The 25,937-nt window shown below is 42.5% G+C and overlaps 1 protein-coding gene across 2 annotated transcripts; it reads right to left on the bottom strand.

The window, feature by feature from the left end:
- Positions 1–7,105: 7,105 nt before the first annotated feature.
- hdlbpa (high density lipoprotein binding protein a) lies at positions 7,106–24,259 on the bottom strand. 2 transcript variants are annotated; one of them, XM_031872997.1, is made up of 28 exons: positions 24,164–24,259; positions 21,928–21,999; positions 19,286–19,400; positions 19,015–19,181; positions 17,638–17,853; positions 17,341–17,547; positions 17,011–17,226; positions 16,689–16,895; positions 16,496–16,603; positions 16,285–16,389; positions 15,991–16,069; positions 15,212–15,351; positions 15,000–15,104; positions 14,799–14,912; positions 14,606–14,692; positions 14,379–14,510; positions 13,442–13,660; positions 12,828–13,049; positions 12,455–12,673; positions 12,203–12,341; positions 11,957–12,108; positions 11,768–11,872; positions 11,523–11,657; positions 10,398–10,541; positions 10,030–10,209; positions 8,994–9,110; positions 8,709–8,858; positions 7,106–8,606 (listed from the first exon to the last, which is right to left on the bottom strand). In XM_031872997.1, exons 3-28 carry the CDS (start codon positions 19,359–19,361, stop codon positions 8,517–8,519), a joined length of 3,831 nt encoding a protein of 1,276 aa, XP_031728857.1. In that variant the 5' UTR covers positions 19,362–19,400; positions 21,928–21,999; positions 24,164–24,259; the 3' UTR covers positions 7,106–8,516. The 2 variants fall into 2 exon arrangements, with proteins under 2 accessions (XP_031728857.1, XP_031728858.1); XM_031872998.1 differs by having other exon boundaries at positions 11,957–12,105.
- Positions 24,260–25,937: the final 1,678 nt, after the last annotated feature.

The raw sequence follows: 25,937 nt of genomic DNA, 5'->3' as shown, positions 1-25,937 counted from the left end.
GTTTTGCAGATGTGGTGTCCCTGTATGCATCTTTCTGATGGTTGTCGAGCAGTTTTGCAGGTTTTATAGTCAGCCTGTGCCTACAGTCTCTGTTAACTGTGCAAATACTAAAAGTTAAATGGTAAACACACAATATAGGCCTTTTTTTACAGCAGATATTTTACTCGTCATAGGAAAAGTACAGGTGTTACTAATGACATTAACAATGGCTACGTTCCATTCATTGTTTACACCTGCGCTTTTTCTGACACGTCAAAACGTATGAATCTGTGGACTATAGTATAGAATATCTTACATTTTCAAAAAAACAGTCAATGTAAAATGTAAATATCAGCGTAATAAAAAATGATGGTTAATAACAACAAACATCATATCAACATATAATGGAACCTCTTTTTAGTCAGAGAGAAAAATATCCATATTTGTAGTGCGGCCTGTGTAAATGTTAGACCTATAAAGAATTGAGTGTAAACAGACGAAGATGAAAAGTAACATGTGGACAGATGTTGGCGAAGCTCTCAGACAGTCACTGAGCTGATTGGAGAGGTGAGAGGACCGGTCCTCATTATAGAATAGAATAGAAATGTACTTTATTCATCCCCAAGGGGAAATTTGTCTTTGGCAGCAGCAAACTTATGTCAACGTGTCCTTGTGCATGTGACCTAACCCACACTCTACAGGACAGTAATGGGTTGGTGGGCTGACGAGGTCCAGATCCATACATTTTCTTCTCACTATCATCCATCTGAAGCTATTGAAACTATTCTGCACAGTGGAATATTTTTCTAGCACAACGCTGTCTGGATTCTGAACTGCAACGCTTATGTTAAAGTACTTCCGAACTGATTAAATTATATAAATCTGGTTCTTTCTGTTGCATGCATTGAAAAGAAATACAGAGTTCAATTGCACGTGAGGTTTAGCAGCAATAAAGGTAGTGAACAGGAACTCTCTCTCTGGTAGAAGGATACTTTGGTTGCTCAGGTTTCAGCCTGAGTGAAACACAATGCAATTGTGTTTTGTGACCTTGCTCTTTGCACAGTCCTACCATTCCTATTGCCTACTCTCTCTCTCTCTCACTCTCTCACTCTCTCGCTCTCTCGCTCGCTCTCTCTCGCTCTCTCACTCTCTCGCTCTCTCGCTCGCTCTCGCTCTCTCTCTCACTCTCTCTCTCGCTCTCTCACTCTCTCACTGTCTCGCTCGCTCTCTCTCTCTCTCTCTCTCTCTCTCTCGCTCTCACTCTCTCGCTCTCTCTCTCTCTCTCACTCTCTCTCTCTCTCTCTCTCTCTCTCTCTCTCTCTCCCCCCCTCCCGCTTGGACACATTTGCTTGACGTGAAACATCTCTCTTGCCCCCCCCCCCCGTCTTCTCCACTTCTATCTGATGCAATTGCTTTATTTAATTCATCAGCATTAAGATTTCACAATCTAATCCGTGTACAGAAATAAGATACAGTTTTGCAGCGTAGCCACGGTCTGCCAACACCATGCAGAAAATTGAGATAAAGATGATAGAGAGGGATCAATTAATGAGCGTGAATCACAACGGATAATAAAGGATGATGTCACTGGCATGAATCCTGAGGTAACCCGGGTATGATTGTCCTCCCCGGTTTTAAAAGTGGGCCAAGCTAAAGGCTCAGTTTTATAAGTGAACATAAAAAAAGGAAATGGCCTTTGATTATTTAGAAGTACCAGCGTCCACTACAGGAAGAAGCAGGGGGAGCGGTTGATATTGTTTCTGCCCAGCCTCCCGGCTCTGTTCTGCCATGTCTAAATGCAGTGGCACAGGAGCCTGAATAATTTATTGGTAGAGCAAGGTGTTGCCTTGAGCCTGTTGTGACAGACGTGTTTTCTTTAAGAGATGCACTTGGCGTGTGTCTATCAAAGCCTGTAGAGCAAATTTCCAACCCAAGTCCTATTGGATGTGGAAACAAACAATTTAACTGCTTTCGACTAATTCTTCCAGTGGTCTGCAAAAGATTCGCATATTGGATCATCCCAACTATATTTCATCTGGCATAATTCCTGCAGCATTGATTCAACAGGGAGTGTGAGAGGAGCAACTTTTGCATTTATTTCATCTCTAATCCTGATAAAATAACATATTTGGAGTGAAGTTGCTGAATCTTTAGTCCAGGTCCTATTTGACCTAAACTTTTGGGTCCTCTGAAATGGCTTGTAACACTTTCCAGCCAATCCGGTCTCATTCCCTTAAAGCTACCTCCAATGTAAACCCAACCGCTTCATTATTAGACAGTCAGAGGAAGTGACGTGTAAAGAGTGAGGAAGTCCACTTAGAGAGGGATGGGTGGGGATGGGTAGGGTCAAACAAACACAGGACTTTCACCCGGAGACGGCTGTTTGCGTCGCCAGTTGCGTAACTAGTTATTTTATGTATTAAAGGTACTTAAAATCCCTTCGTTGTTTTCCCATTCAACAGAGAATTCACTTCAAAGTCCTCCCATTGTTTTTTACGGCACTATACGTGGTTCAGCCCCCCCACCACATACCCCATCAGAGCTCTTAGATCTTCAGACAGTTGCTCTTTGTTCGTACCTGGAATAAGATCTGGAGCTGGTAATGGTGCTTTTAGTTATCTATAAAACTTTATGTACATTTAAAGCTAAACTGAAAACCCTACTGTTTTCACAGGCCTATAGGAACAGTGCTATAGTGAGCAAACCATGTGTGCGTAAGAATGAATGTATGTATGTAAGTGTGTATGTAGGTATTGGGTGTATATGTATAAATATGTTTTTTTCTTTTATTCTCTGTATTGTTACACCAATGCTTGATGTTTATTTTGTTTGTATTTAATTATTTTTTGTCTCTTTGTTCTTTTATTTTTCTTTTAAATGTAAAGCGTTGCCTCTGGTGGTTCACTGGCAACAAATATAACTGATTCATTTCTCCAATTATCAACATGATGGCACAAAATGAGCCCCTGAAGTGTAAAAAAACAGATGATGAAGTCTTACATTTGGCTCCAACTGGTGGCAGAACTGATCTTTGTCCGAGTCATACATGGACACGCCCCTCTCGCTAGAAGCTTGAGGAAATTTGGAAAGATGAAGAGGAAAAGGGAGAATATGGAAATATGACAGATGATTTTAAAAGGTAACGCTAGAACATAAACAACTTAAACAACGTCTAATCAAACTAGCACTGTTTGCATGGTCTGTGTACCAGCACACTTTTATAATACGAAATGTTAAATATACGAAAGCAGATTTCTATTTTTCAAGAAACGGCTCAAGGATAACATATTTTGGGTGGATCAATTATTCAGTTGTAATGGCATTTTAATAAATTATCAGAATTTTTTCTTTAAAAATAGATACCTGCAGCTCCTAAACACTTCGCCATGGGTCCCAATTCCCATACTGAAACCATTCATGTATAACCAAAAACTATGACAATTTAATGTTTTTAATTAAGTTACTGTTTATTTATTCATGTTGACCCCCAGCATGTTTTATGTTACTTTATTTATTTAAATTGTATGTTTATGTTTTTACTTATTATCCCTTCATTTGCTTTTATATCTATTTAGTTTGATTATTAAATCAATGTTTACTTGTATTGTCAGCCAAGTATTAAGAAAAATGACTATTACTTGGCCCTCTGTCAATTTACAGTTGGAACACCAATCCTCCTAGCAACAACAGCAAAATTCTGATTGGTCATCGAAGGGGCTCATTCATTTAAAAAGTTAATTTTATTCTCATTTTACAACAGGGTTGTGCAACATAATGCAGTTTGTAGTTACTATATAAATTACTATGTAAAACTGATGACTTTTTAAATATCGGAGGGTTCCCTAAAACATTATTTAGATCATGAGAAACTACAAAAGCAATGCAAATGTCAGTACAGTGCTACGGAAAGTAGTCAGACCCCTTTAAATTTTTCACTCTTTGTTTCATTGCAGCCATTTGCTAAAATCAAAAAAGTTCATTTTATTTCTCGTTAATGTACACTCAGCACCCCATCTTGACAGAAAAAAACAGAAATGTAGAAATTTTTGCAAATTTATTAAAAAAGAAAAACTGAAATATCACATGGTCATAAGTATTCAGACCCTTTGCTGTGACACTCATATTTAACTCACATGCTGTCCATTTCTTCTGATCCTCCTTGAGATGGTTCTACTCCTTCATTGGAGTCCAGCTGTGTTCAATTAAACTGATTGGACTTGATTAGGAAAGGCACACACCTGTCTATATAAGACCTTACAGCTCACAGTGCATGTCAGAGCAAATGAGAATCATGAGGTCGAAGGAACTGCCCAAGGAGCTCAGAGACAGAATTGTGGCAAGGCACAGATCTGGCCAAGGTTACAAAAGAATTTCTGCAGCACTCAAGGTTCCTAAGAGCACAGTGGCCTCCATAATCCTTAAATGGAAGAAGTTTGGGACGACCAGAACTCTTCCTAGACCTGGCCGTCCAGCCAAACTGAGCAATCGTGGAAGAAGAGCCTTGGTGAGAGAGGTAAAGAAGAACCCAAAGATCACTGTGGCTGAGCTCCAGAGATGCAGATGGGAGAAAGTTCCACAAAGTCAACTATCACTGCAGCCCTCCACCAGTCGGGGCTTTATGGCAGAGTGGCCCAACGGAAGCCTCTCCTCAGTGCAAGACATATGAAAGCCCGCATAGAGTTTGCCAAAAAACACATGAAGGACTCCCAGACTATGAGAAATAAGATTCTTTGGTCTGATGAGACCAAGATTGAACTTTTTGGCATTAATTCTAAGCGGTATGTGTGGAGAAAACCAGGCACTGCTCATCACCTGCCCAATACAATCCCAACAGTGAAACATGGTGGTGGCAGCATCATGCTATGGGGGTGTTTCTCAGCTGCAGGGACAGGACGACTGGTTGCAATTGAAGAAAAGATGAATGCGGCCAAGTACAGGGATATCCTGGAAGAAAAACGTCTTCCAGAGTGCTCTGGACCTCAGACTGGGCCGAAGGTTCACCTTCCAACAAGACAATGACCCTAAGCACACAGCTAAAATAACAAAGGAGTGGCTTCGGAACAACTCTGCGACCATTCTTGACTGGCCCAGCCAGAGCCCTGACCTAAACCCAATTGAGCATCTCTGGAGAGACCTGAAAATGGCTGTCCACCAACGTTCACCATCCAACCTGACGGAACTGGAGAGGATCTGCAAGGAAGAATGGCAGAGGATCCCCAAATCCAGGTGTGATGCAACTTGTTGCATCATTCCCAAGAAGACTCATGGCTGTACTAGCTCAAAAGGGTGCTTCTACTCAATACTGAGCAAAGGGTCTGAATACTTATGACCATGTCATATTTCAGTTTTTCTTTTTTAATAAATTTGCAAAAATTTCTACATTTCTGTTTTTTTCTGTCAAGATGGGGTGCTGAGTGTACATTAATGAGAAATAAAATGAACTTTTTTGATTTTAGAAAATGGCTGCAATGAAACAAAGAGTGAAAAATTTAAAGGGGTCTGAATACATTCCGTACCCACTGTATATACGCATATGTACACTCACCGGACACTTTATTAGGTACACCTTGCTAGTACCGGGTTGGACCCCCTTTTGCCTTCAGAACTGCCTTAATTCTTCATAGCATAGATTCAACAAGGTGTTGGAAACATTCCTCCCAGATTTTGGTCCATATTGACACGATGGCATCACGCAGAAGCTGCAGATGTGTTGGCTGCACATCCATGATGCTAATCTCCCGTTCCACCACATCCCAAAGGTGCTCTATTGGATTGAGATGTAGTGACTGTGGAGGCCATTGGAGTACAGTGAACTCATTGTCATGTCCAAGAAACCAGTTTGAGATGATTTGAGCTTTGTGACATGCTGCATCATCCTGCTGGAAGTAGCCATCAGAAGACGGTTACACTGGTCATAAAGGGATGGACATGGGCAGCAACAATACTCAGGTGGGCCGCGGCGTTTAAACAATGCTCGATTGGTACTAAGGGGCCCAAAGTGTGCCAAGAAAATATCCCCCACACCATTACACCACCACCAGCAGCCTGAACCGTTGACACAAGGCAATTTATTTCATGAAAACCTCAAGGGTTATAACTTGTTGACAAAGGAACCAGAATGAACCAGTTTGTATTCAAATCCAGAACTTTTGGATATTATCTATTTGCTCTTAAAACGGTCATTAAAACAAATGGACACAAGCAGTCCAGAATGCATTGCGTCAGTCTTCAGTATTTTGCATCCGATTCAAAGGTTTATTAGCAGCTTCTTTAAAAACAAGTCCAGTGTCGACCCAAATCAAGAGGATTGTTTCATCTCCAAGTCAACTAAAATACAACACTGGCAGACATTTGTATTTTGTAAAGCTTTGACTTTTTTTTTTAAAAATAGATTTTGAATGTCTCGGGTAGATTATGATTCGTCCTCCAGCTTCTCCTTTCTTCTTAGTCTTCCTCGAACGTATGTGGTGTCTGAATTCTTTTCCATGCTGAAGGTTTCTTTTGTTTGTTCTTCTCAAACTGTTCCTCAGAGTCTGTGATCTCGTCCGGCAGCTCATCGGGTAAATCATAGAGGGAGACTTTTCCTTCTCCTCCTGCTCCCTGGTCTCGTCCTTCTGCTCTTCTTTGAGATTGGCAAGTTCAGTCTGGAGCTGTGACCCGTTCCTGGATGGTTGAGGTCTCTCTCTCTCCATCTGTCACTCCTTTCTTTTTCAGCTTTGAATGATGTAAACTTTCTGCAGCTTAAGTTCTGGCTGTAGAGCTTAATTTCTATCTTTTGCAACCTGGAGTTCTACAGAGAACTACTTTCTATACAGTACATGGCCACTTTTAAATTGATATTGGCCATTTGTTTTAATTCTCCAGATCTGCTTTGGAATGACTCCAGGAGCAATACATTTTAGGACTGGATTATAATAATGGCCTCTCCTCTAGCACTATCCTCAGGCCAAATAGAAGTCATGCAAGCCTTCAAACACTGAGATCCACTTATTATCCATGACAACAGTATCACTGCCAGTTGCATCGGCTTTGCAACGTGCCAGATTGATTTGTATTCATTGTATGTGGATATATTCCACGATTAAATGAACATTGCTCTTTACAAAATAAATAAAAGGGAAGCGTCAGAGATTTTCAATTTTTATTGACTTTTTGGACAATTTCTTTTCCAGTGTCATCCGTAACCGTTCACTTCAATGGTATTTGCATAAACTTTCATTCAATGCTAGAAGGATAAAAACCAAGGTAGGCTGATGCAAGGTGCTCAATTAGCAGCTAGCAAGCTAAATCTGCACTCAGCCCAAATTAAACTCATTAGGATAAATGAGGGGGTGTGGGGGGGGGGGGATCTCCAAGAGCTTTCACATGAGCGAACATACCTTTCCCCATTGGCCATTAAAAATGCACCTAGACATCACCTCTACCTGGTTTGTATCTTTCCAACTGTAAGGCTGATAAAAAAAAAAGAAAAAAAAAAAAAAAAAAGGGCCATTGCTATATAGAACAGAATAATCTGCATAGCAACTGGAAGACAAAGGGACTGGACACTGACCCACTACAGAGATGAGGAACACGGGACACCACTAGACACATAGTTGGCACGAGATGGTCTGCTGTTTTAGCTCACAAACATATTTAGATTTTTGTATAGCGATTTACTTTTGAATGTCAAAAAAAAAAAAAAAAAAAAAGGAAAAAAAAAAAAGTTTCATTCAACAGTTAGTGTGAGGTTTGATACGTTGGAGCGCTAGGCCATAGTGTTGTAAGAAGTTTAGTTCGGGGCATGATCTCCAAGCATCTGGCAGTTTGAATGGATGCCGTTCTGCAGCGACGACGACGGCTGACCCCCCCCACGCCCCCCCTCCCTGTAAAGTTTGCCAATTCGTAAGGCCACTACTCACAGAAGCACAGTTAACAAGCAAATGGAAAGATGCGACAACGAGGACGACCACTGCAGTGTGCTTGAGAGCTAACGACTGAAAACTCTCACTCGGCTACATGAGTAAAGCAGGGGGGGTGGGGGGGTTGGGGTGGTGAGGAGGGGTTTACTGAAACAGCTGGCCCCTCTTCGGTCAGTCATCATGTCGGAACACGTCACCAGCTGTAATTCATCCTTCACCCAAACCTGCAAAGGCAACTAAGAGAAGAGCAGCTCAAAAAAAACTAAAACAAAATAAAACTCATGTCTGTCCACCGCTGAATTTGGTATAACAGTTCAAACCACGTCAGTCTCGTACAGACTGTATAGACTTAACCTTTTTTTTTTCTTTTCTTTTCTTTTTTTTAAGCATTAAGAGAGCATTATTAAATGCAGATACAAAAGCTCACAAGTCAACTACAGGATCTGAAAGCACTTTTAGACTGATGAATCTGCGAGGGCAGGGCGGGATAAGTACACGGAGAAGGATGACATTCTCAGAACTGAAGACTCGTAGGGTCAGCGGTCAGTCCGGGTCAATAGGGGGGCGGGGTGGGGTGGGGCGATAGAAGGGAAGATTGTGTCCGGTTTAGTTCAGGCCCATCTGTAGCAGCATGGCTTAGAAGCGCTTGGGTCCCCAGGGAGAGCTCTTGGCTGCCACTGGGGCTCCAAAGCTGGGGAAATCTTCTGAGCTGCTCATGTCAGGGGCCTGAAAGTAAAAAACCAAACACACCAGGGTTAAGGGAGGAAGGTGAGATCGATTCTAATTTCAAACAGTGTCAAGCAATAAAAAAAACAAAAAAACACTTACAATGCTCGCCTTCTCATTGCCAGTGGTCCAGGGAGCCTCCCTCACCACAAAGCCTTTGGACGGGCCACGTTGTTCATCCATGGCGGCAGCGCTTCCCCCGTGAGGCCTCATGTAAGTCATCTTTGACTCGTTCTCCGCAGCATCTGCCATCTGGCAAAAGCAGCACAGCAAAATGCATCAGTGATAAAAAGGGAAACGGCAAACATTACAGGCATATCTTATACCATCTGCTGTAAAAATAAAATAAAGATAAAAATAGTTATCATGCATGCAAAAAACGCTTACAAATTCCTCTTCCAGGTTCAGAAGGTGGTCGATGGCTTCATCCACAAGCTCGGGGCGGCCTGTGACCGTCACAAGGTTCGGGTCTGCAGCTCCACTCTGTGGAAACCTGAGATCAACCTGAAAGAGATGGACATGCCGAGCCCAGTCAAAGACTGGCTACTCTGAAGTGATAAAACGCAACAAAAAAGGGACGCAACATGAAAAGAAATAAAACACACAAAGGGGGTGGCTCAAGGATAAGACCCAGCGGCGGGCCAAGAGGCAGCCCAGGACAGAGTAGCGCCGACTGGGATTTTTATATTCTAGAAAAATATATCCAAGTTGCTCTCTCAGGTATCCCCCACCTAGGGGACCATCGTCACACAGAGCTGGGTCGTTGCCAAGCTCGTTCATGTTTAGCTGTTAGGCGTAGGGATTACAAGAGCCCCAATCCATCTACCTCAAACCAGAACTGAGGCCTGGCTCAGGCTAAAAGGTAGAGCCATGACACCATCATCATCTATAGGTCATCCATCATCTGCGGGTGTGAGCACAGATGGGATTAGATCAAATGGGATTTGGGTGAACCGTCCCTTTAATTAGGTCAACTTCTCTCCAGAGGAATGGAGATGATGGGAATTGTGTCCAGCAGTCTGAGCTGGGCAGAAGTTTATAATGTTATTTGATGATGTCAGCAGCTAATTTGCAGGGCTTGGTTATGTGCGTCTTAGCTGCATGCAGGTGTAGTTCTAGTTGTGAACGGTTGGTACTGAAAAATGACTGTTCCGACTTTATACTTTAAAAAAGGTTCATTTTTTTGTATGTTACAATCTAATAAAAGCTCCCTTTGAATTGCCATGTGGAGAAATAATCTGTAAGATTTTGCATCCCCCCCCCCCCTCAAAAAAGAAAAGAAAATAGGCTTATAAGTTATTAGTGGTGAACACAGTGAAAGCTTGAAAAAACAACACCACAGCATCAGGCGTGCTACAGTCAGGCTTTTGGATTTCATGTGGTAATACACCGATGAGCACGTTTCCTCTCTCAGCAGCCTCACCTTAAACTCGTCCATGATCTTGCGGATGCCCTTGCCGCGGGCTCCGATAATGCGGGCATGGACCCTGCTGTCCAGGGTGATGTCCTCCGAGATCATCTCCTCGAGCTCATCCACTAAAGCCTGGATGGCATCTCGTGCTGCTATGGCTTTGTGCTCATACCCTGTAATAGTAATCTGATCCTGTGGAGGAAAACGGCAGCAAATTCAACATGACTTACTCTGCCAGCATAAATTCTATGATAGTAACTACCGTAGTTGTGATTAACTATTATTCTCATGAACCGGTCCTTTAGCACCACCTGCTGTGCTGATGGAGTACGTTCACCCTTTACCTCCAGTCTTTTTTTGATTAAAAATGAACCAGTTACCTGGTTTTCATCGTTCTTCTCTGGGAATTGGATGTTAACGTCGTGCTCAGTGCGGATGGTGGTGATGATGGTGCCCTTGCGGCCGATGATTTTAGGGTGATATTTGGGGTCCACAGTGATGGTCAGCTTGAAGCTCCTGAGTGCCTGTGGAGAGGTTGGTGGAAACGATACTCTAGGTTAGAGAACTCCACGAGTTTGACACACACGACTCATTTCTACTTCAGCTGGAACTGGTGGGCAACCAACAATGCGAAAGAAGGTTCATTATTAATATTTCTTTCCTGACTCAGTTGGCCTTTGAGGTAATCTCAAAGATAACTTAAGTGCTCCATGTATGTGAATGATCTCCACTGAAGGACACTTCCACCAGAAAGGTTCAGCAGAAGTGACTCCCCTCAGTAAACACCAGTAGAGCTGCACCAAAAAATAAATAAATAAAAAAATAGGAATTTTATTTGCTCGTTCAGATTTCCTAAATTTCTGACCTGGCAACCTTTTGTATTTTTAAATCACTGTCCCGAAGACTGATTTCAATGGTCCCAAAATCACTGTCAACTGTCAACAGTTCTAAATCGTATCTGTTTACTTTGTTATTGTCTGTACTGTGCTGGTTATTTGAATAAAACACAAAAAATGAATTGGACTCCATGATAATGATTAGAAATGTACGACTATTTCTATTTTAATATTTGCTTTGATGAAAACATGTTTTGGGGGGCATTAGCAGTTTTAATGGTGTATTACAAGCTGCTAATGTTATGAAGTTAAACAGGTCATAATTCCCTCTTGAAGATCTTCTATGTACTGCTGTGAACACAACTGGATTTATTCAAGTTTCTCGCCTTAAACTACATTTTACAAGATTACATTGAACACATTATGATAGTATTAATCTACTTTAATAATCATTTTCACTAAACATAGACCTTGAACGCATCATAATAATCTCCATTAGCTGTTAGCTCCGATATCAGCAGGACTGTGCCTGATGTGAATGAATTACATTATAATAAGTATCCAATATAGTTTATTGTTCCATCTCTACAAATTCTGAAAACACCGGCTATAAAAAAAAAAAAAAAGGCTTAAAATCCCTCACTGTGAATACATCCACACAATACTAACCCGATCCTCCTGATCGGCCTGCAGCTCTCTGACGCGATCCAAGAGGCCCTCTTTGGCGCGGTCGAGGTGATTGGCCAGGCCGCTGATGGCGATCTTATCAGACTGCTGCTCAGGAGCAGGCACTTGAATATTAACCTGGAGGAAGAAAGCAAAGTTACTCGCAGTTGACACCGGGATGCACAATGGGATTTTTGTGTGTTTTATTTTATTAATTTAGCTTCAAACTCAAAGTCTGTAACACACACCTCAAATTCATCCATCATCTTTCGAATTCCACTTCCTTTCTGTCCGATGATGTAGCGATGAAGCTCAAAAGGCACTTCCACCTCAATAGTGACAGGAACCAAGGCCTAAGGAAAGGAGACAGTTAGAGGAACTATTTGGAGAAATAATAATTATAATAAAAAATAATGAGCTCAGTTTTGAAAGCAGACCTTCAGTGCTTCCACGGCAGCCTCGCACCGCTCTTTGCGGCCAGAAATCACGATCACGTCACACTTTTTGGGCGCGTTTGGATCAACGGGCTCCTTCACTTCGCCGTTGGCCTCGCCGTTCTCCTGAATTGGGGCCTCCGCAGGAGGTGCTGCTATAAAATAAAATAAAATAGGACAAAGTTTGATGAGAACATTATGTAATTTAGGGACTCCATCTCAAAGTCTTCATGCGGATCGCGCGTTTACCTTGCGGGTCCTCGCGCTCTGGGAACTTGATCTGCACATTGTGATCTCTAGTGATCTGCTGGATCCGTGAGCCTTTGGGACCCATGATAGAACGGTGGAACTTCTGAGTGATCACACACTCAATGGTCACTTGAGCGTCCTGGAAAAGACCACGTTCAAATTGGGGGGGGGGGGGGGGGTGTGATTACATTTCAAACAGAAGAGAAAGAAACCCCACACAAAATAAAGGCCGTCTAGACTGCATTTACTAACCAAGTCCTCAACGATCTCCAGCATGCGCTTTTTGGCTGCTTCCACACATTCTTTGGCTCCTTTCAGGGTGACCTTTTCGCTCTGAGTGCCCGTGCGAGGGAAGCTCACCATCACGCCACCATACTCATCGGCAAGGTCCCTGAGGACTTGGCCGCGGCGAGCCACAAAGTAGCGGTGGTGCTTTGGATCAACGGTCATATTGTCCTCGACGACATTGTCCTGAAACCAAAGAGTGAATACATTGTTTAAAAAAAAAAAAAAAAAAACAAACAAACAAACAAACAAACAAACAAACAACAACAGGCGTCGTGAGAGAACTAAAGCCTAAATCTGCCGCTGTCCTGCCATGTTCAAAACTCATTTGGAGCCTCACCAGACTCCTGATGAGTTCCTCCAGCTCCTTCTGAGCGTCCCGTACGGCTTCTTCAGTGCCAACCACGGTAATGAGCTCCTGGTCTTGGTCGTCCGCGGTGGGGAAAATGATCCTGGCCCCGGTGCTGTCGCGAACCTTGCGGATGTTTCCGCCACCTTTCCCAATGAGGAACTTGTGGTATTCCGGCTTGGCACGCAGCTCCGCAGTGTGACTCTTCGTTTGCTGAGGTAAAAATATGAACTCAATTATTTCTAGAACAAGAAATCGATCACAAGTCAACTCCAACTACAAAAAAGGTCGGCACAAAATATGCTTTTATGAACTTCAAAGTTAGAACGGATGGAAAACTGTCATGCTGTCGCTGATTTTAAGTTTGAATGGGCTTAACGTGATTTAATCTTGAGGGAGAGAAGTGCAGCAGACAAGCAAACCTTCATCTCGACTACAAGCAATGCACCAGCTCGTTTTGATTCCGACAGTGGAAAGGACACTGACAGAAGCTCTCAGCAGGTGGTAATGTATGATCAATGAGGCACAGAGGCCCTCCCTCTGCGACCTCTGCCTGACAGTTTAGCGAGGTCAACCGAAGTTCAGCTTGTCACATATCTACAAACCTTCTCCTCTGCCAAGACGAGCAGTTGCTGCTTGGCCTTCTCCACCTCCTCCGCAGGGCCTCGGATGGTGACCTTATCGATCCCTGAGCCCTCAGTGGGGAAGTGGATGTGCACGCCGCCACACTCCTCCATGATGGAGCGCACAAAGCGGCCCTTCGACCCGATCAGGGAGTTGTGAAGCTTGGAGGGAATGCACACCTCCATCTCGGTGATGTTCGCCTGAGCACAGAGAGACGGTAATTAGGTATTTGGACCAGTGTTGATAGGTGTACAGAAAATATTGCAATCCCCTGCCGTTAAAAACTGTACGACGTTCCATTTAATTGGTACCGGAATGACAGTGTTCCAATAAGCGCGGTAGGCTATTTCCTAGGAGCTGCGTTGAGACAGCGGGGGAAGTGTGTGTGCAGAGTTCTGCTAGAGGACTGGATTGCGTTCCTGCGCAGCGGGCGGTTGTCACTTTGAAGTCAACTAATGAAGTTGAAAAGAAACAAAAAAATAAACGATGTAGCTCTAAATACGACCGAATGTACCGATAAAATGAGATTCACCATCTTCTCTGAATCTGTCCAAGCATCTCCTGTAATCCGACAAACACATAATCCACCGAAGAGTATTCGTTTAAATATTATTTTACCCCGTTTCTCTGGAATGTGAAACGGATGCTAAAGGGAAAGCAGTCTGGTTCACAAACACCACGTCGACACAACACAGCGCTCTCGACAGTCACTGTGGTGTCTTACTGATTTCTGCAGCTTTTATTCCATTACTTTTCCTCATGTTTTAGGTTTCGCTGTGGTATCGTTTCAGTATCTGTATCCAGATATTCATGCAGGGTATCATATCGAAGTCATCGTGATGACACTAATACGACGTCGATTCAGACCAGTCTACCAAAGCTTTGGAGCGACCGATATACGTGCACGCCCGTGCTTACCAGCTCCTTCTGAATGGCCAGGATGCGAGTTCGTGCGACCTCGCAGTTTGCCTTTTTGCCTGTGATGACGATCATCTCGGAGTTGCTGTTCTCAGCAGGCAGGTCAATTTTTGTGCTGGTTTCCTCCCGAATCTAGAAAGCGAAAGGAAACGTATCGTTCAAGTCAAACGTTGGACACCCCGAAGACCTCGTTGACCTACATGAATTCTCTTTTAAATATACAGCACCTTCTTGATGTTTGATCCTCCTTTTCCAATTATGTTTCTGTGAAACTGCTTGAAGATGGGGACTGAGAGACAAAAGCCGTTCTCCACCTGACAAAAGGAATCCCTGAGAGTTAACGTTCATGGATGCCAAAACAAACCAACCTTTTAAAATACCCGTCTATGGCAGATAACCCATGTAGGAGAAAAGACATACCATTTCAGCCACTATCTTCTGCATGAACTTTGCGCATTTTTCAACCTCATTCCGTGGGCCCCTAAGTTGAACAATGTCACTTTTCTGTGCTGGGTCGGGGAAATTGATGATGACCTGGAAGAAATGTGGTCATGGAGTTATTACGGTACATTTAACGGGTTCAGTACAGACAAACCACCACCACCAACGTTACCAACTCACCTCTGGGAATTTGTCCCGCACTTCTTTGATCTTCTCCCCTTTTTGGCCAATGATGGCTCTATGAAAACGCTGTTCAATGATCAGGTCCTTTGTACGCTCATTCTCCTGCGATAGAGAGTGACAGAGTGTGAGAGAGAGAGTATGATGGTGTATTTAGCGACGGCACATCAGGATCCAATTTGCAGCATCTTGCCTGTGAATGTTGTACTCACCATGCGTGTCGTAAGCTCCAACAGCTCCTTCTTGGCCTCCTGCACACCCTGGGGATCCCCCTCAATACGGATCACGGTGCTCTTCTCGTTGTCGGGGGGGATGCGGACAGTCACCTTGTGCAGCTCTTTGATGCGGTTGACTATAAATAAAATCAATAAATATATATGGCTTGAGAAGGATGCCGATCAAGTTTTTGTTGCACTTTGCAAAATGATGATGCGCATCATGATCACAGCAAACTAATCTGAACAACAAAGTATTCTTTATTATTATTATTATTATTATTATTATTATTATGTTTGGCCATTAGCACAATAACTAATGTATTTGTATTTTTTTTTAAATACAGTAAGAAGGGAGTTAAAAATAAATAAATCATAACTCATTTTATATTTAATTTAATATGCATTCATTTATATTTCCTGATTACTGGCATGACTGACTTATTGAATGAATGCGAAATTGCTGAACACATTCACCAGAGGGTGGCTTTTATTTTGAAGACAGATCTTAGACGGTCTTACTGTAACACCAAGTATAAATACGTGGTGCAAAAAAATAAAAACATGGCAGCTGTCGTGTGCCCATCTTTTTCCAATGGAGGCTGGCATTTCCAATCACTGTATCCGACCTCAACTCGTATAAACTCGCTTTGGCGCTTCACTTCTTTCGCCATCTCCAGGCTACAATACGTAGAGTATGTTCGATATATCGACAACCCCAAGTTGCACTGTTGCAATTTAATACACCAGCGCTTTGACAACAACGCAGTACTTACTGTTAACGCCTCCTTTTCCGATCAGGTGTCTGTGGAATTTGGGATCCACACTGATCTCGGTGAAGTCCATACGATTCACCTTTTAACGGTGAAAGTAGAGAAAAACATGAAAATCACTGGAATATATCAACTGTAGCTTGCAAGTGTTGTCAAAGGTGCGTTACGCTACACAATGCCGGTCCTCCTTTTACACAACCTACTTTGTAGCACATGACCGTGACATTAAAAGAAGCCTTTTGATTGTCAATCAGGCTTTGTGTCTTGATACAGTTCGATAGTTAACCAGATACTCACCAAATCTGTAACTATGATTTCAATCTGGCCCTGCACCATCTGCACGTCTTTGGTGGGACCCTCCAGGGTGATCTTATCTTCTCCCTCAGTGAACTCGATGTGCACCTGGATGCAAAATTCATGAAAAAAATAAGTCACAAATTAGAAAGAAAAGTGTATTTAAAAATGTTGGCGTAAAAATCAAATCAAATCACATCACAATTCAACAGACCTTGGGCATTTGTTGGGTAATCTTGGCCAAGTTCTGCCCTTTCTTGCCAATAATGAACCGATGAAGCCAAGAAGGAGCTGTGACCGAGGAAACATTGTAGCTGTTCGCCTGCGAAGGGAAACATGCACTTTAAGTTACTTTTTACATAAACAATAAACCACGTCAAAGGGTCGTATTTTCTAAAGTTCCACACCTTGGCGTAAACTTCAGTGAGGGCCTGACCCAGACGGTCCGGCTCCCCGCGAAGGATGACAGTTTCGGAGCTGCTGTCAGACGGTGGGATCTCGACAGAGACGCCAGTTTTCTCCAGGATCTCCTGCAGGGTGTTTCCCTTGGGGCCAATCACATACTTGTGCTGAGACTTCTTCACCTCCACCGCAATAGTGGTGGTGCTCTTCTTCTACGATGGAGGGGGAAAAAAAAAAAAAAAAAAAAAAAAGGTTAGTCGAGCAGGGAATTGGTGTGATCTGTGCCAACGCTCGCTTTCCTCGCAATCGTTTGGATTTCAACGTTACCTTTTCTTCATAAACCTTCTTGATCATTGTCACAGCAAGAGCCACCTGCTCCTTTTCCCCAGTGATGACAATCTCCGTCTTGTTCACACTCGGAGGGGGGACATTGACACGGGCACCGGTCTCCTGCATCATCTCTCCCACCAGCTTGTTGAAGGGGCCGGTGATGAACGGGTGGTACACCTTGTCAATGTTCACTCTCTCCACAGCACGCTTGTCCTAAAAGAGCAAGAGGAAAAAAAGAAAGAAAAAAAAAAGACAATAGATCCTAAAACTGCGATATGAGGGACGTATGTTAACGGAGCAAGTTGACCGTCTAAGGAGACACGTTACCTGCTCAGCAGAGATCAACAGGATCTCATGCTTGGCCTTCTCCAGGCCCTCCTTGGTACCAGAGATCTTGATCTGGTTACTGATGTCGTCGGGTCGTGGAATTTGGATTTTGGTGGCAGTCTTGAGCTCCAGCTCCTGAAGCTTCTCCCCGTTTTTGCCGATGACAAAGCGATGGTGCTCCTTGGGGATGGCGACAGTGGCTGAGGCCTGTCGGGGTTAAAACAGACAGTTGGCGCCATTGTACTCTACCATTAATACTGCGTACAGTTATCACAGACAAGAGACGGATCTCCTGACCTGAGTCTGCAGTCGGGACACAATCTCCTTGCGGGCCTTCATCACGGCATCCACCTTTCCAGAAACCATGATGGAGAGACCCTGATCTTTTGCCAAGGAGAGTTCCAGGTGGGCTCCGGTCCTGTGCATGATGTCCACGCAGACCTTCGCTTGGTCACCTTCCCCAAACTGGTTGAGGTCCTTGTACTTGCGCTCCTCTAGCGGCACATGGAAAACCTGGTTGTGGAAAAAGAAAAACGTCAATTAGATGTGATGAACAATTGTTACATCAGAATAAATTGCTTTGATAGGACTCAAAATAAATCGGGACCCATTGGCACCGAAAACAAAAAGAGTTTGAAACTGTGGACTACAGCCACCCCTTGCACATGCATGCAACATACACACACATTGTAGGGTACAAGCATGAGCGAATGGGTTCTATAAACTAACTCACTGTCCTAACATCTTCTTATTCAAGTTCTCTCAATGTCCCAGTGGGACATTTCTAGGTATTTCTCACTGCCTTTGATCTTGAATAGGAAAGACAAGCCTAACCAAATCTTTTTGATTTTTAAAATGACACTATTAAACTGCTAATAGCAGAGAGTCTGCTCGTCTTTCCCAATCGTGTTTTAGCTCGGTAAAGCTAGTAAATTGGTCAAATGTTCGGTCTGCCTCACTTTACTGAAAGTTCAATCAAACAGTGATTTCTTTTATTTAGTTTTGGTGGCCTGAAAAAGTATCCAAGAATTAAAAAGGTGAAACCGAGATATCATAGAAATGAATGTAGACCTTTGATTGTCCGGACTAGGAACCACTGGAGTATGCTAGAGGCACATGTCAGCGTACTGAATGCTAAACATTATTTTATCCTAATATTTAGTCAAGAGGCCTTTTTACAGCAGATATTTTGGCATGGCAGTGATTTATAACATTAACCAACACTACATCTCATTCCGTTCGAGGGCCCTGGTGTTGTGTGGGCGGGCTCACCGTCACGGCATACTGCTTATAGCTGGAGTTAATATTATTGCACCTGTGTTTTTCCTGCTATTTCAAGCCAAAACGTCTGCAGTGGAAAAGGCGTATTTGGCCAAAAAGTAGGAAAATTGATCAGTTTTCACAATAGGTATTCACTAAAGATGGCTTGTAGTTTTGTATGAGGGGCGTATACAGACTGTGCTAACTCACCCTGTTAGGCAGCTCAACTTACAACTTTTTACCCCCTTCCTTGTGGATGAATCTGGATTTTGGTGAGCTCATAATTCCTGAAACCCTTCTGCCCACCTTCAACCTGAGGAGAGGTCTAATCAGCCAGATTAACTAAAAACACCTGTGCTGGTACGTTCCAGGTAATTTCAGTTCATGTGTTGGTAACTTTGAAAAGCGTTCTACCTGGGTGATAACAGAAGACTTGAGAGGTCGGATCTTGGATGTCCAGGCGTTGGTAGTTTCCTGGGTCCCCTCAGGTGAGGCCGCCTTCTCGGGCAGAGGCGGGAAGGCGTCCTTGTAGGTAGGAAGCGCATCCTCTTCCTCTTTAGCACTGGGTCCTGCCCCAGCAGCTGAACACAGACAAAAAAAAAACAACCACACTCATGAATCCATTTACAGCTCTTAGTTTGCATTTTATAAAATCAAGCGCAACCTTAAAACTCCAAACACTCACCACCAATCTGCTCTGGCCGAAGCCCACTGCGGTGCTCATTGAAGCTTTCCTGCGTTAGTACAGCGACTGAGCTCATGGTCAAAATCCCACGTTTACACTGAGTCCGAGTGTGCCACTGGAAGGACAGGAAGCATTATTGTTATTAAAGGGTTTGGCAACAGGAAGCGCATCGTATTAAGACACTTATTTTCTAAATCAGCTTCTCACTATGAGTGATGGGGCAGATTAGCAAAGTTTGATTAATAAACTTGTGTTAAATACCCAAGGACTGTTTTTAAACAATCAAAGAGAAATGCTCAAGAGGAAACCATGCAACCAAGAGCAACCATGTTTTCAGGAGCTTGAACAAGACTTTGAGAACGTACAGTATGTCGTTTTTCCTCCATCTTGTTACATAAATGTAAAATAGAAATTCACACAGTTATGAATGTTTGGCGTCAGTCTAACCTACACAGCAACTTGCTTCACATCTAAGAGATCGATTGACACTCGTCACTGCTCTTATTTGTGTCGTGTTCTTGCACATCTGGGACACATTAACACGTAATCGCTTTGTACAGGTTTCGCACAACAGAAATAACAGCGACATAGAAGTATGATCGGCTCCTTATTTAATTCACAAATTGAGTTTGGCAAACACTCATTTGTCATAAAAACTAGATAACAGAAAAAAAAAAAGTGTCACATGCACAGGTTAAGCATGTTATACAAGCTTATCAGAGGCGGACTTTGGGATTTTCACCATCATCTGATCTACCTTTGTCAAAAGAAAACGTGTCTCTCACAGAATAACCACACTTCTTCTTGTCACATTAGCATGTTAGTCCTGTGTTAAAGTATGCCGAGACTGATTGGTGAGTAAATAGATAATGCTTTAGCACCACAAAAGAAAAGACAAAAATAAACACTGGTGTGGGCAGGGCCACATCTACTTGTCTCTCTGCAAGAAACCAGTTTGTCTTCTGTTGTGACTGTCTTTGTCCAGTGCTATTCTAAGAAGTGTAACCTAGTGAGTTGGCTCCAGGGTTAAGAGGATTTTTTCCCCCACTGACCCTAGTGCATGTCCATGTTGGATAGGATTAAAGCAAAAATCCGCCAACAGGAAACTCCGATGTCCTGTCTAGGGTCTTTGAACAGAACTCTTTCCAGGAAAGAAAGCAAGCACAAAGCATAACATCTCATCTATGACATATTTCCTTTTTCAAAAGAGACCTACAGATTTCTGACTTATACAAAGCTGGCCGTGTTGATAGAGTTCCATTAACAATTATTTTTGCTCTGCAAAGTTGGAAACAAACAAACAAGTGCTCCGATTACAGCATGACACCACTTCACTGTCAATAATGAAACTGAATACATCATCGGGAGTCACTGCTCTGTTTTTCTGGCTAGCAAAGGAAGTTAAACCCCGGCCAACCAAGAGCAGAGGAATGTGAATTGTTTTACGGTGGATTTTTGCCCCCAAGCACGCCTGAAATTCATCTGAAAGCACGGAGAGACTCCCAGATGTCACAGATAACTTGTTGATATTAAAAGAGTTTTCTTTCCATAGACCAGGCAATTAAAGGAAATTGACTTGGAGCCTTAACATGGCAGTCGTCGGTTTAGCAGGCAGTTTCCCCCCCTACACTTTTCAGACCACCCTTTCAGTGGCCTCTTCCTTGTCAGGCTTCATAAACTTAAGGCTGCTCTCTGCCCAGCACTCCTTACTGCTTGCAAACCCTGTTGCCAAGTCAAGTGTGCGAATATCCTTCATTTAAACATTAAATCAAACACTTAGTATGGATTTCATTATTGCGCGAGCATGCAAACAACTAATTGGATTTTGGAGGTAGGCCGTCCCCGCCTTGTTGGCATTTTTGTGGCTAGAGAAAGTGCATAGCATGTCGAAGTCATCCACACAGGGGTAAACGAAGCCCCTCCAATGCTAAACAGACTCGGTTACATATTTGCTTATTGCAAATTACTCAACAGGTATTTGCTTATTAGGTGCATATTCTAACTCAATGTGTCAATATCAGCCAAAAAAATAATAAAAAATAGGTTTGCAACACACTTAATAGTGAATGGTGGCTGTTCCAGAACAGGCCAGGTGTATTAAGAGACTGAACATAAAACAATGTCCTTTGCGGCCGGCTTTAAATTGAATAAATACCCTAAAAAAGTGGATGGGATGTTGAATACCAAGAGTCCAGAATATCCATCTTACGTCAAGTTAAAACAGCGATTTCTTTCATGAATTACAATGCTCGATAGATACTAACGGATTGTGGGATTAAATAAGTTGAGTCTTTTTCACATCATGGCTACGTTTCTCAGCTTGCTTTTGGAGATCCAGCATCCCCTGTGGGCTAAACTTCATCTGCTAACAAGTGAAGTACAAGGCATGGCGGACTACTCTGAGTTTCCATGTATGAAGGATAAACTGGTGCTAAATGTCAGTGAGAAAACGCTGTACGGCCAAAGTGCTGAAGCTTTCTACTCCACAATCCTAATTATACTTCTTTACTACGGGGCCAATCTTCAAGCTGCGGTTGGGGTGGGTGGAATCCCATTTAGGGTAAACAAAACGGTGCGCTGCGGATAGCTGAAGATGATATTAGTGACAGCAATTTACAATGCGAATAGTTTTAACAACTTACCAGCTAATTGGTCAGTTACCAGATAATCCGTCCTGTAAAGATGCAATTTCCCGTCAGCCTGCCAGCTTTTGCCTAAAGACCACAAAGAAAAAAGGGATCAGCTGCATTACAATACCCAGGATGGCATCTTAGTTTCAAAAGACAGATAAAGAAATAATTATTTCAAGAGTCTCTCCAAAAACTATGCACAGACTGGCTACTACAGGGTAGAAAAGATTATTGTATTCTCAAAAATCTGTGTGATCAATTTGAATTATTGCTTATGTGTGCATCATGTCCCATTAACTAAAAATACTAAAAATGGTTAATGACATAATGGCAGATTTTCTTTCTACAGTTATTATTAGTTACACAGCTAAAACTCATTAAATGGAAACATCAGGCAGGAAATAAAAAGTCAGCATCACTCAGAGTGTTAAAGTAACTTGTATATATTTTTAAAGTAGGGCTTCTAGTAACACCAGCAGGAAAAAAAATACTTCCAAAATACTGCCACCATAGACAACTGAAACCATCCAGAAATGAAAGAGCATTCAGATAAAGTTGAGGCCAAGATGGGCATTACTAAACTCCAGTTAAGTATCACTCTCCTTGACAAGCATCTGGATTCTATAATTGGACACTGTCCCATCAGACAGAAGGACAGACCTGGCAATTAATGAAGCTGCTGTGGGTGAACCAGGTAAATAGGCCATTACTCTCTTGTGTAAGAACCACAATATATGTTTCTAATTGAAAGGGTTTGATCAATAACGGCTGTGTAGTTTTGACATGGCATGACAATTTGTGCTAAAGTCATTAAAACATCTGCATTTATTCTACTAGTTTGCCACTGCCGAAACCAACTGTGCTCTCACTAAGGTCTGCACATGTATGTCAAGGGGAAAGAGACCCATTTGAGCACACGTAGTACTTATAACGTAAGCATAATGAAGATATAACGATAACTAACCAACTCGTAGTATTAGTAACGATATTTTGTGTGGCCTAGTAGTGTTAGCACAGGCAACAAAACACGGCCTGTTCCCGTTAACACCAGTAAAACAACAAATATTGTTACTGGCCATGTCTACACCAGCAGCAGTCAGTAAATAGAGACAGTAACTCCATGGCTTAAAATGACACGTGTGAATTACAACACAATGATGCCAGTTTTTTTTGTCTTAACTAACGTTGCCATGTCAAGGACGCATTTTACGTATGAACTGGGGACTAATAACTACATTAGTCAGGAGCTCCATAAACTCATTAAAGCCCAATCACACAAAGCGGTCAACCAACGTAGCAAAACACATCGGCATATTATCTAACCGACGAGGTCACTAAATGTGCTGCTCAAGTTAACGCTGACGTGCTCGTCCTGCTGCTAGTTACATTTGCATTAACGTTAGCTGCAGCATGGCCACTTTAGCGCCTATATAATGTTATACACAAATCCCAGATTAAGGGTTTAAGTAGCTGGTTAGTGTGGGTGCTAGCTAACACAATATCAAGTTAACGAGGTGGCTGACAGTTGCCAACGACACATTACAGTGTGTGCTAGCTGCCGTCATGTTGGCTAACGTCGAGTGACCGGTAAAATGTACTGAAATCGAGATTAACTAACGTGAACTGAACTCCCAGGGATGCCAATATAACGTCGGATGTTCAGCAAATATGAGAACATCTTCGTAAAAGTGCCATCTTCAGTAACAAAATCACTGTGGCGTGGATTACTAGCTCCAAACCCTAAGCTAGCGCTAGCTAGCAAACTTGCTAAAAACTTTGACTGTGCGACTGTGACACGTAGCTCCTCGGCTACATGTAGCTTGGCTCTCTCAAACAGCCCTACACACAACTTCAAGCTGTGCCTTAGCCAGCTAATGGTATTAAGCTAACAGCGGATTGAACATGTAAGCCGTATAATAACTCTGTCATATTCATACACGGGGGTTGGATCGTTTTATATACATTAGACAACGCTAACACGGTCGTAAAAAGTACAAGTTGAAGTGTAGCATTAGCCAGCGAGCTCATGTTAGCTTACAGTCGGTTCTACTAGCTCGCTAAGTCCACGTAGGCATACAGCTGAGCAGAGGAGAAACGACACGGAGTCAGGCCAGAACACACTGTAACGTCCAAGGTTCACCAACAAACTGTCTCCCCAACAAGTACCACTCCGCCATGTATAGTACAGGTGAAGGTCCTATGTAAAGGCAATACAGTAATATTCAGGAGAAAACAGTGGAGTACTTACTTATTTTGTGTTCTCGTGTGCCCTGAAGGTGCAGGAGCTGAGATGAAATTCCACTGGCGAGAAGGTGGGATTGAAGGCTGACGGATATATACCAGTGCCGCCCACCAATCATATCCTCCAACGTCACGTCAAAGAGTCCGATTACAAATACTTTATTTTCATATCCAAGACTTACAGACTCGTGTACAACTTCAGCTCTTTGTTTACATAGCATAGTAAAATGAGCCATAAGATAAAATGTGGTTAACGTTGTTTCCCTTGTTAAGCCTGGGCTGGATCAGGGGTGGATTAAAATCATGTCCAGAGGACAGTATTCATGCTCAAAAAAGACCAGATGAGGTGGCAAATTCATTCTTTACTTACTATTAATCACACATTTCAATATGGGAAAATTCCTCAATGTCTTTTCACTCTTTAGTGGGATCAGATAAAGGATGAGCCCGCACCAATCCTCCTCCACTGCTATCCCTTTTTAATGTTATGAAGGTAGGCTCACAATGCTGTTGCCGTGAATTGTGAGAGAGCAATATGCACATGCCAAACAATCCTGCAGCTATCTTGGAGGACAACATAGGCATGTGCAGAAACACTTCCCCTAATACAAGTTCAGGGAGGCTGCATTCTCAGGTCATTCCTCAGCTAGCTGTTTATGGATATACTCCAGCACAAACTAACAGAATCCAGTTTACAGCCAGTGGACTGCGAAACACACAAATACAAATAAATGCACCTTGTAATTGAGCTCAAAGCATGCTACGAAGGGACAAAAGTCATGGATGGATTAGTGACTGGCGGCCCCCTTGACCTTCATCTACAAAATGTCACTCAAAGTGACACATACCAACCAGATAAAGACTCAAAACAACCACAAAGAGACACATAACGACTGCAAAGAGACACATAAATACTTCATTGAGACACAAAACAACTGCAAAGAGACTCAAAATGACCTCAACAAGACACAAATCCACTACAAAGAGACACAACATAATAAAAAAAAAGAAGTATGAAGTCTGTGTCTTGCAAGAGATGTAAGAGAGGTGTGTCTGTGCCCAGAGGCCCACTGTCTCATAATCCAACCATGATTAAAGTCAATTCATTCTGATCAGAAATCTCCCCAGAAATCTTAAAAATGCCAGAAAAAAATCTATCTGTTGTTCATGTGCAGAAGGAAATCCTTCAGAAATTCTTTTATCAGGATGCAAATTTGAAGCTGGATTCCCAAACACAAAGAAGAGATTGTTATGCAGTAATATGTGTAACATAACATGAGACTGTAGCTACACATCACTTCTTAATGAGGTGGAGACGTTCATACACAAACATTATGTAGGCTAATACAAATTCCAAGTGTTATTTAAAATTTCCAGTTCAGTTTAATTGAAGTTAAATCAATATCCTGAAATTCTTTTTTAAGACACTGACTCAAATTTTCACTTGGTAGATTTCTTCTGTAACATTTAGATGCACTGCATGTCCTACAGTGGCAGGTGGAGTTTGCTCAGTTTGACAGCTGATGAGGGCCATGAGATGACACCGAAAGCTCCAGAAGAAATGTAATAACGACCTTGAGATTGTAATAATATTTTGTCAAGTCAAGAATGAACCTTACAGCTCACATTCAATCATTTTGTGCTATAAGTTTTATAGATGTGTTACAATCTTATTAATAAATGTTGATTGAACAACTTTGGCTAATACCCTACCCTAGACTTTCTCTAAATCCACCAATTCTGCAATGATGACTGTAACATACTGGAAAGCATCAATTTAC

Source organism: Anarrhichthys ocellatus, unplaced genomic scaffold (assembly GCF_004355925.1).
Source record: "Anarrhichthys ocellatus isolate YVR2014 unplaced genomic scaffold, GSC_Weel_1.0 scaffold67, whole genome shotgun sequence".
NCBI classification, from domain to species: domain Eukaryota; kingdom Metazoa; phylum Chordata; class Actinopteri; order Perciformes; family Anarhichadidae; genus Anarrhichthys; species Anarrhichthys ocellatus.
This window is presented reverse-complemented; position numbering and strand designations above follow the sequence as displayed.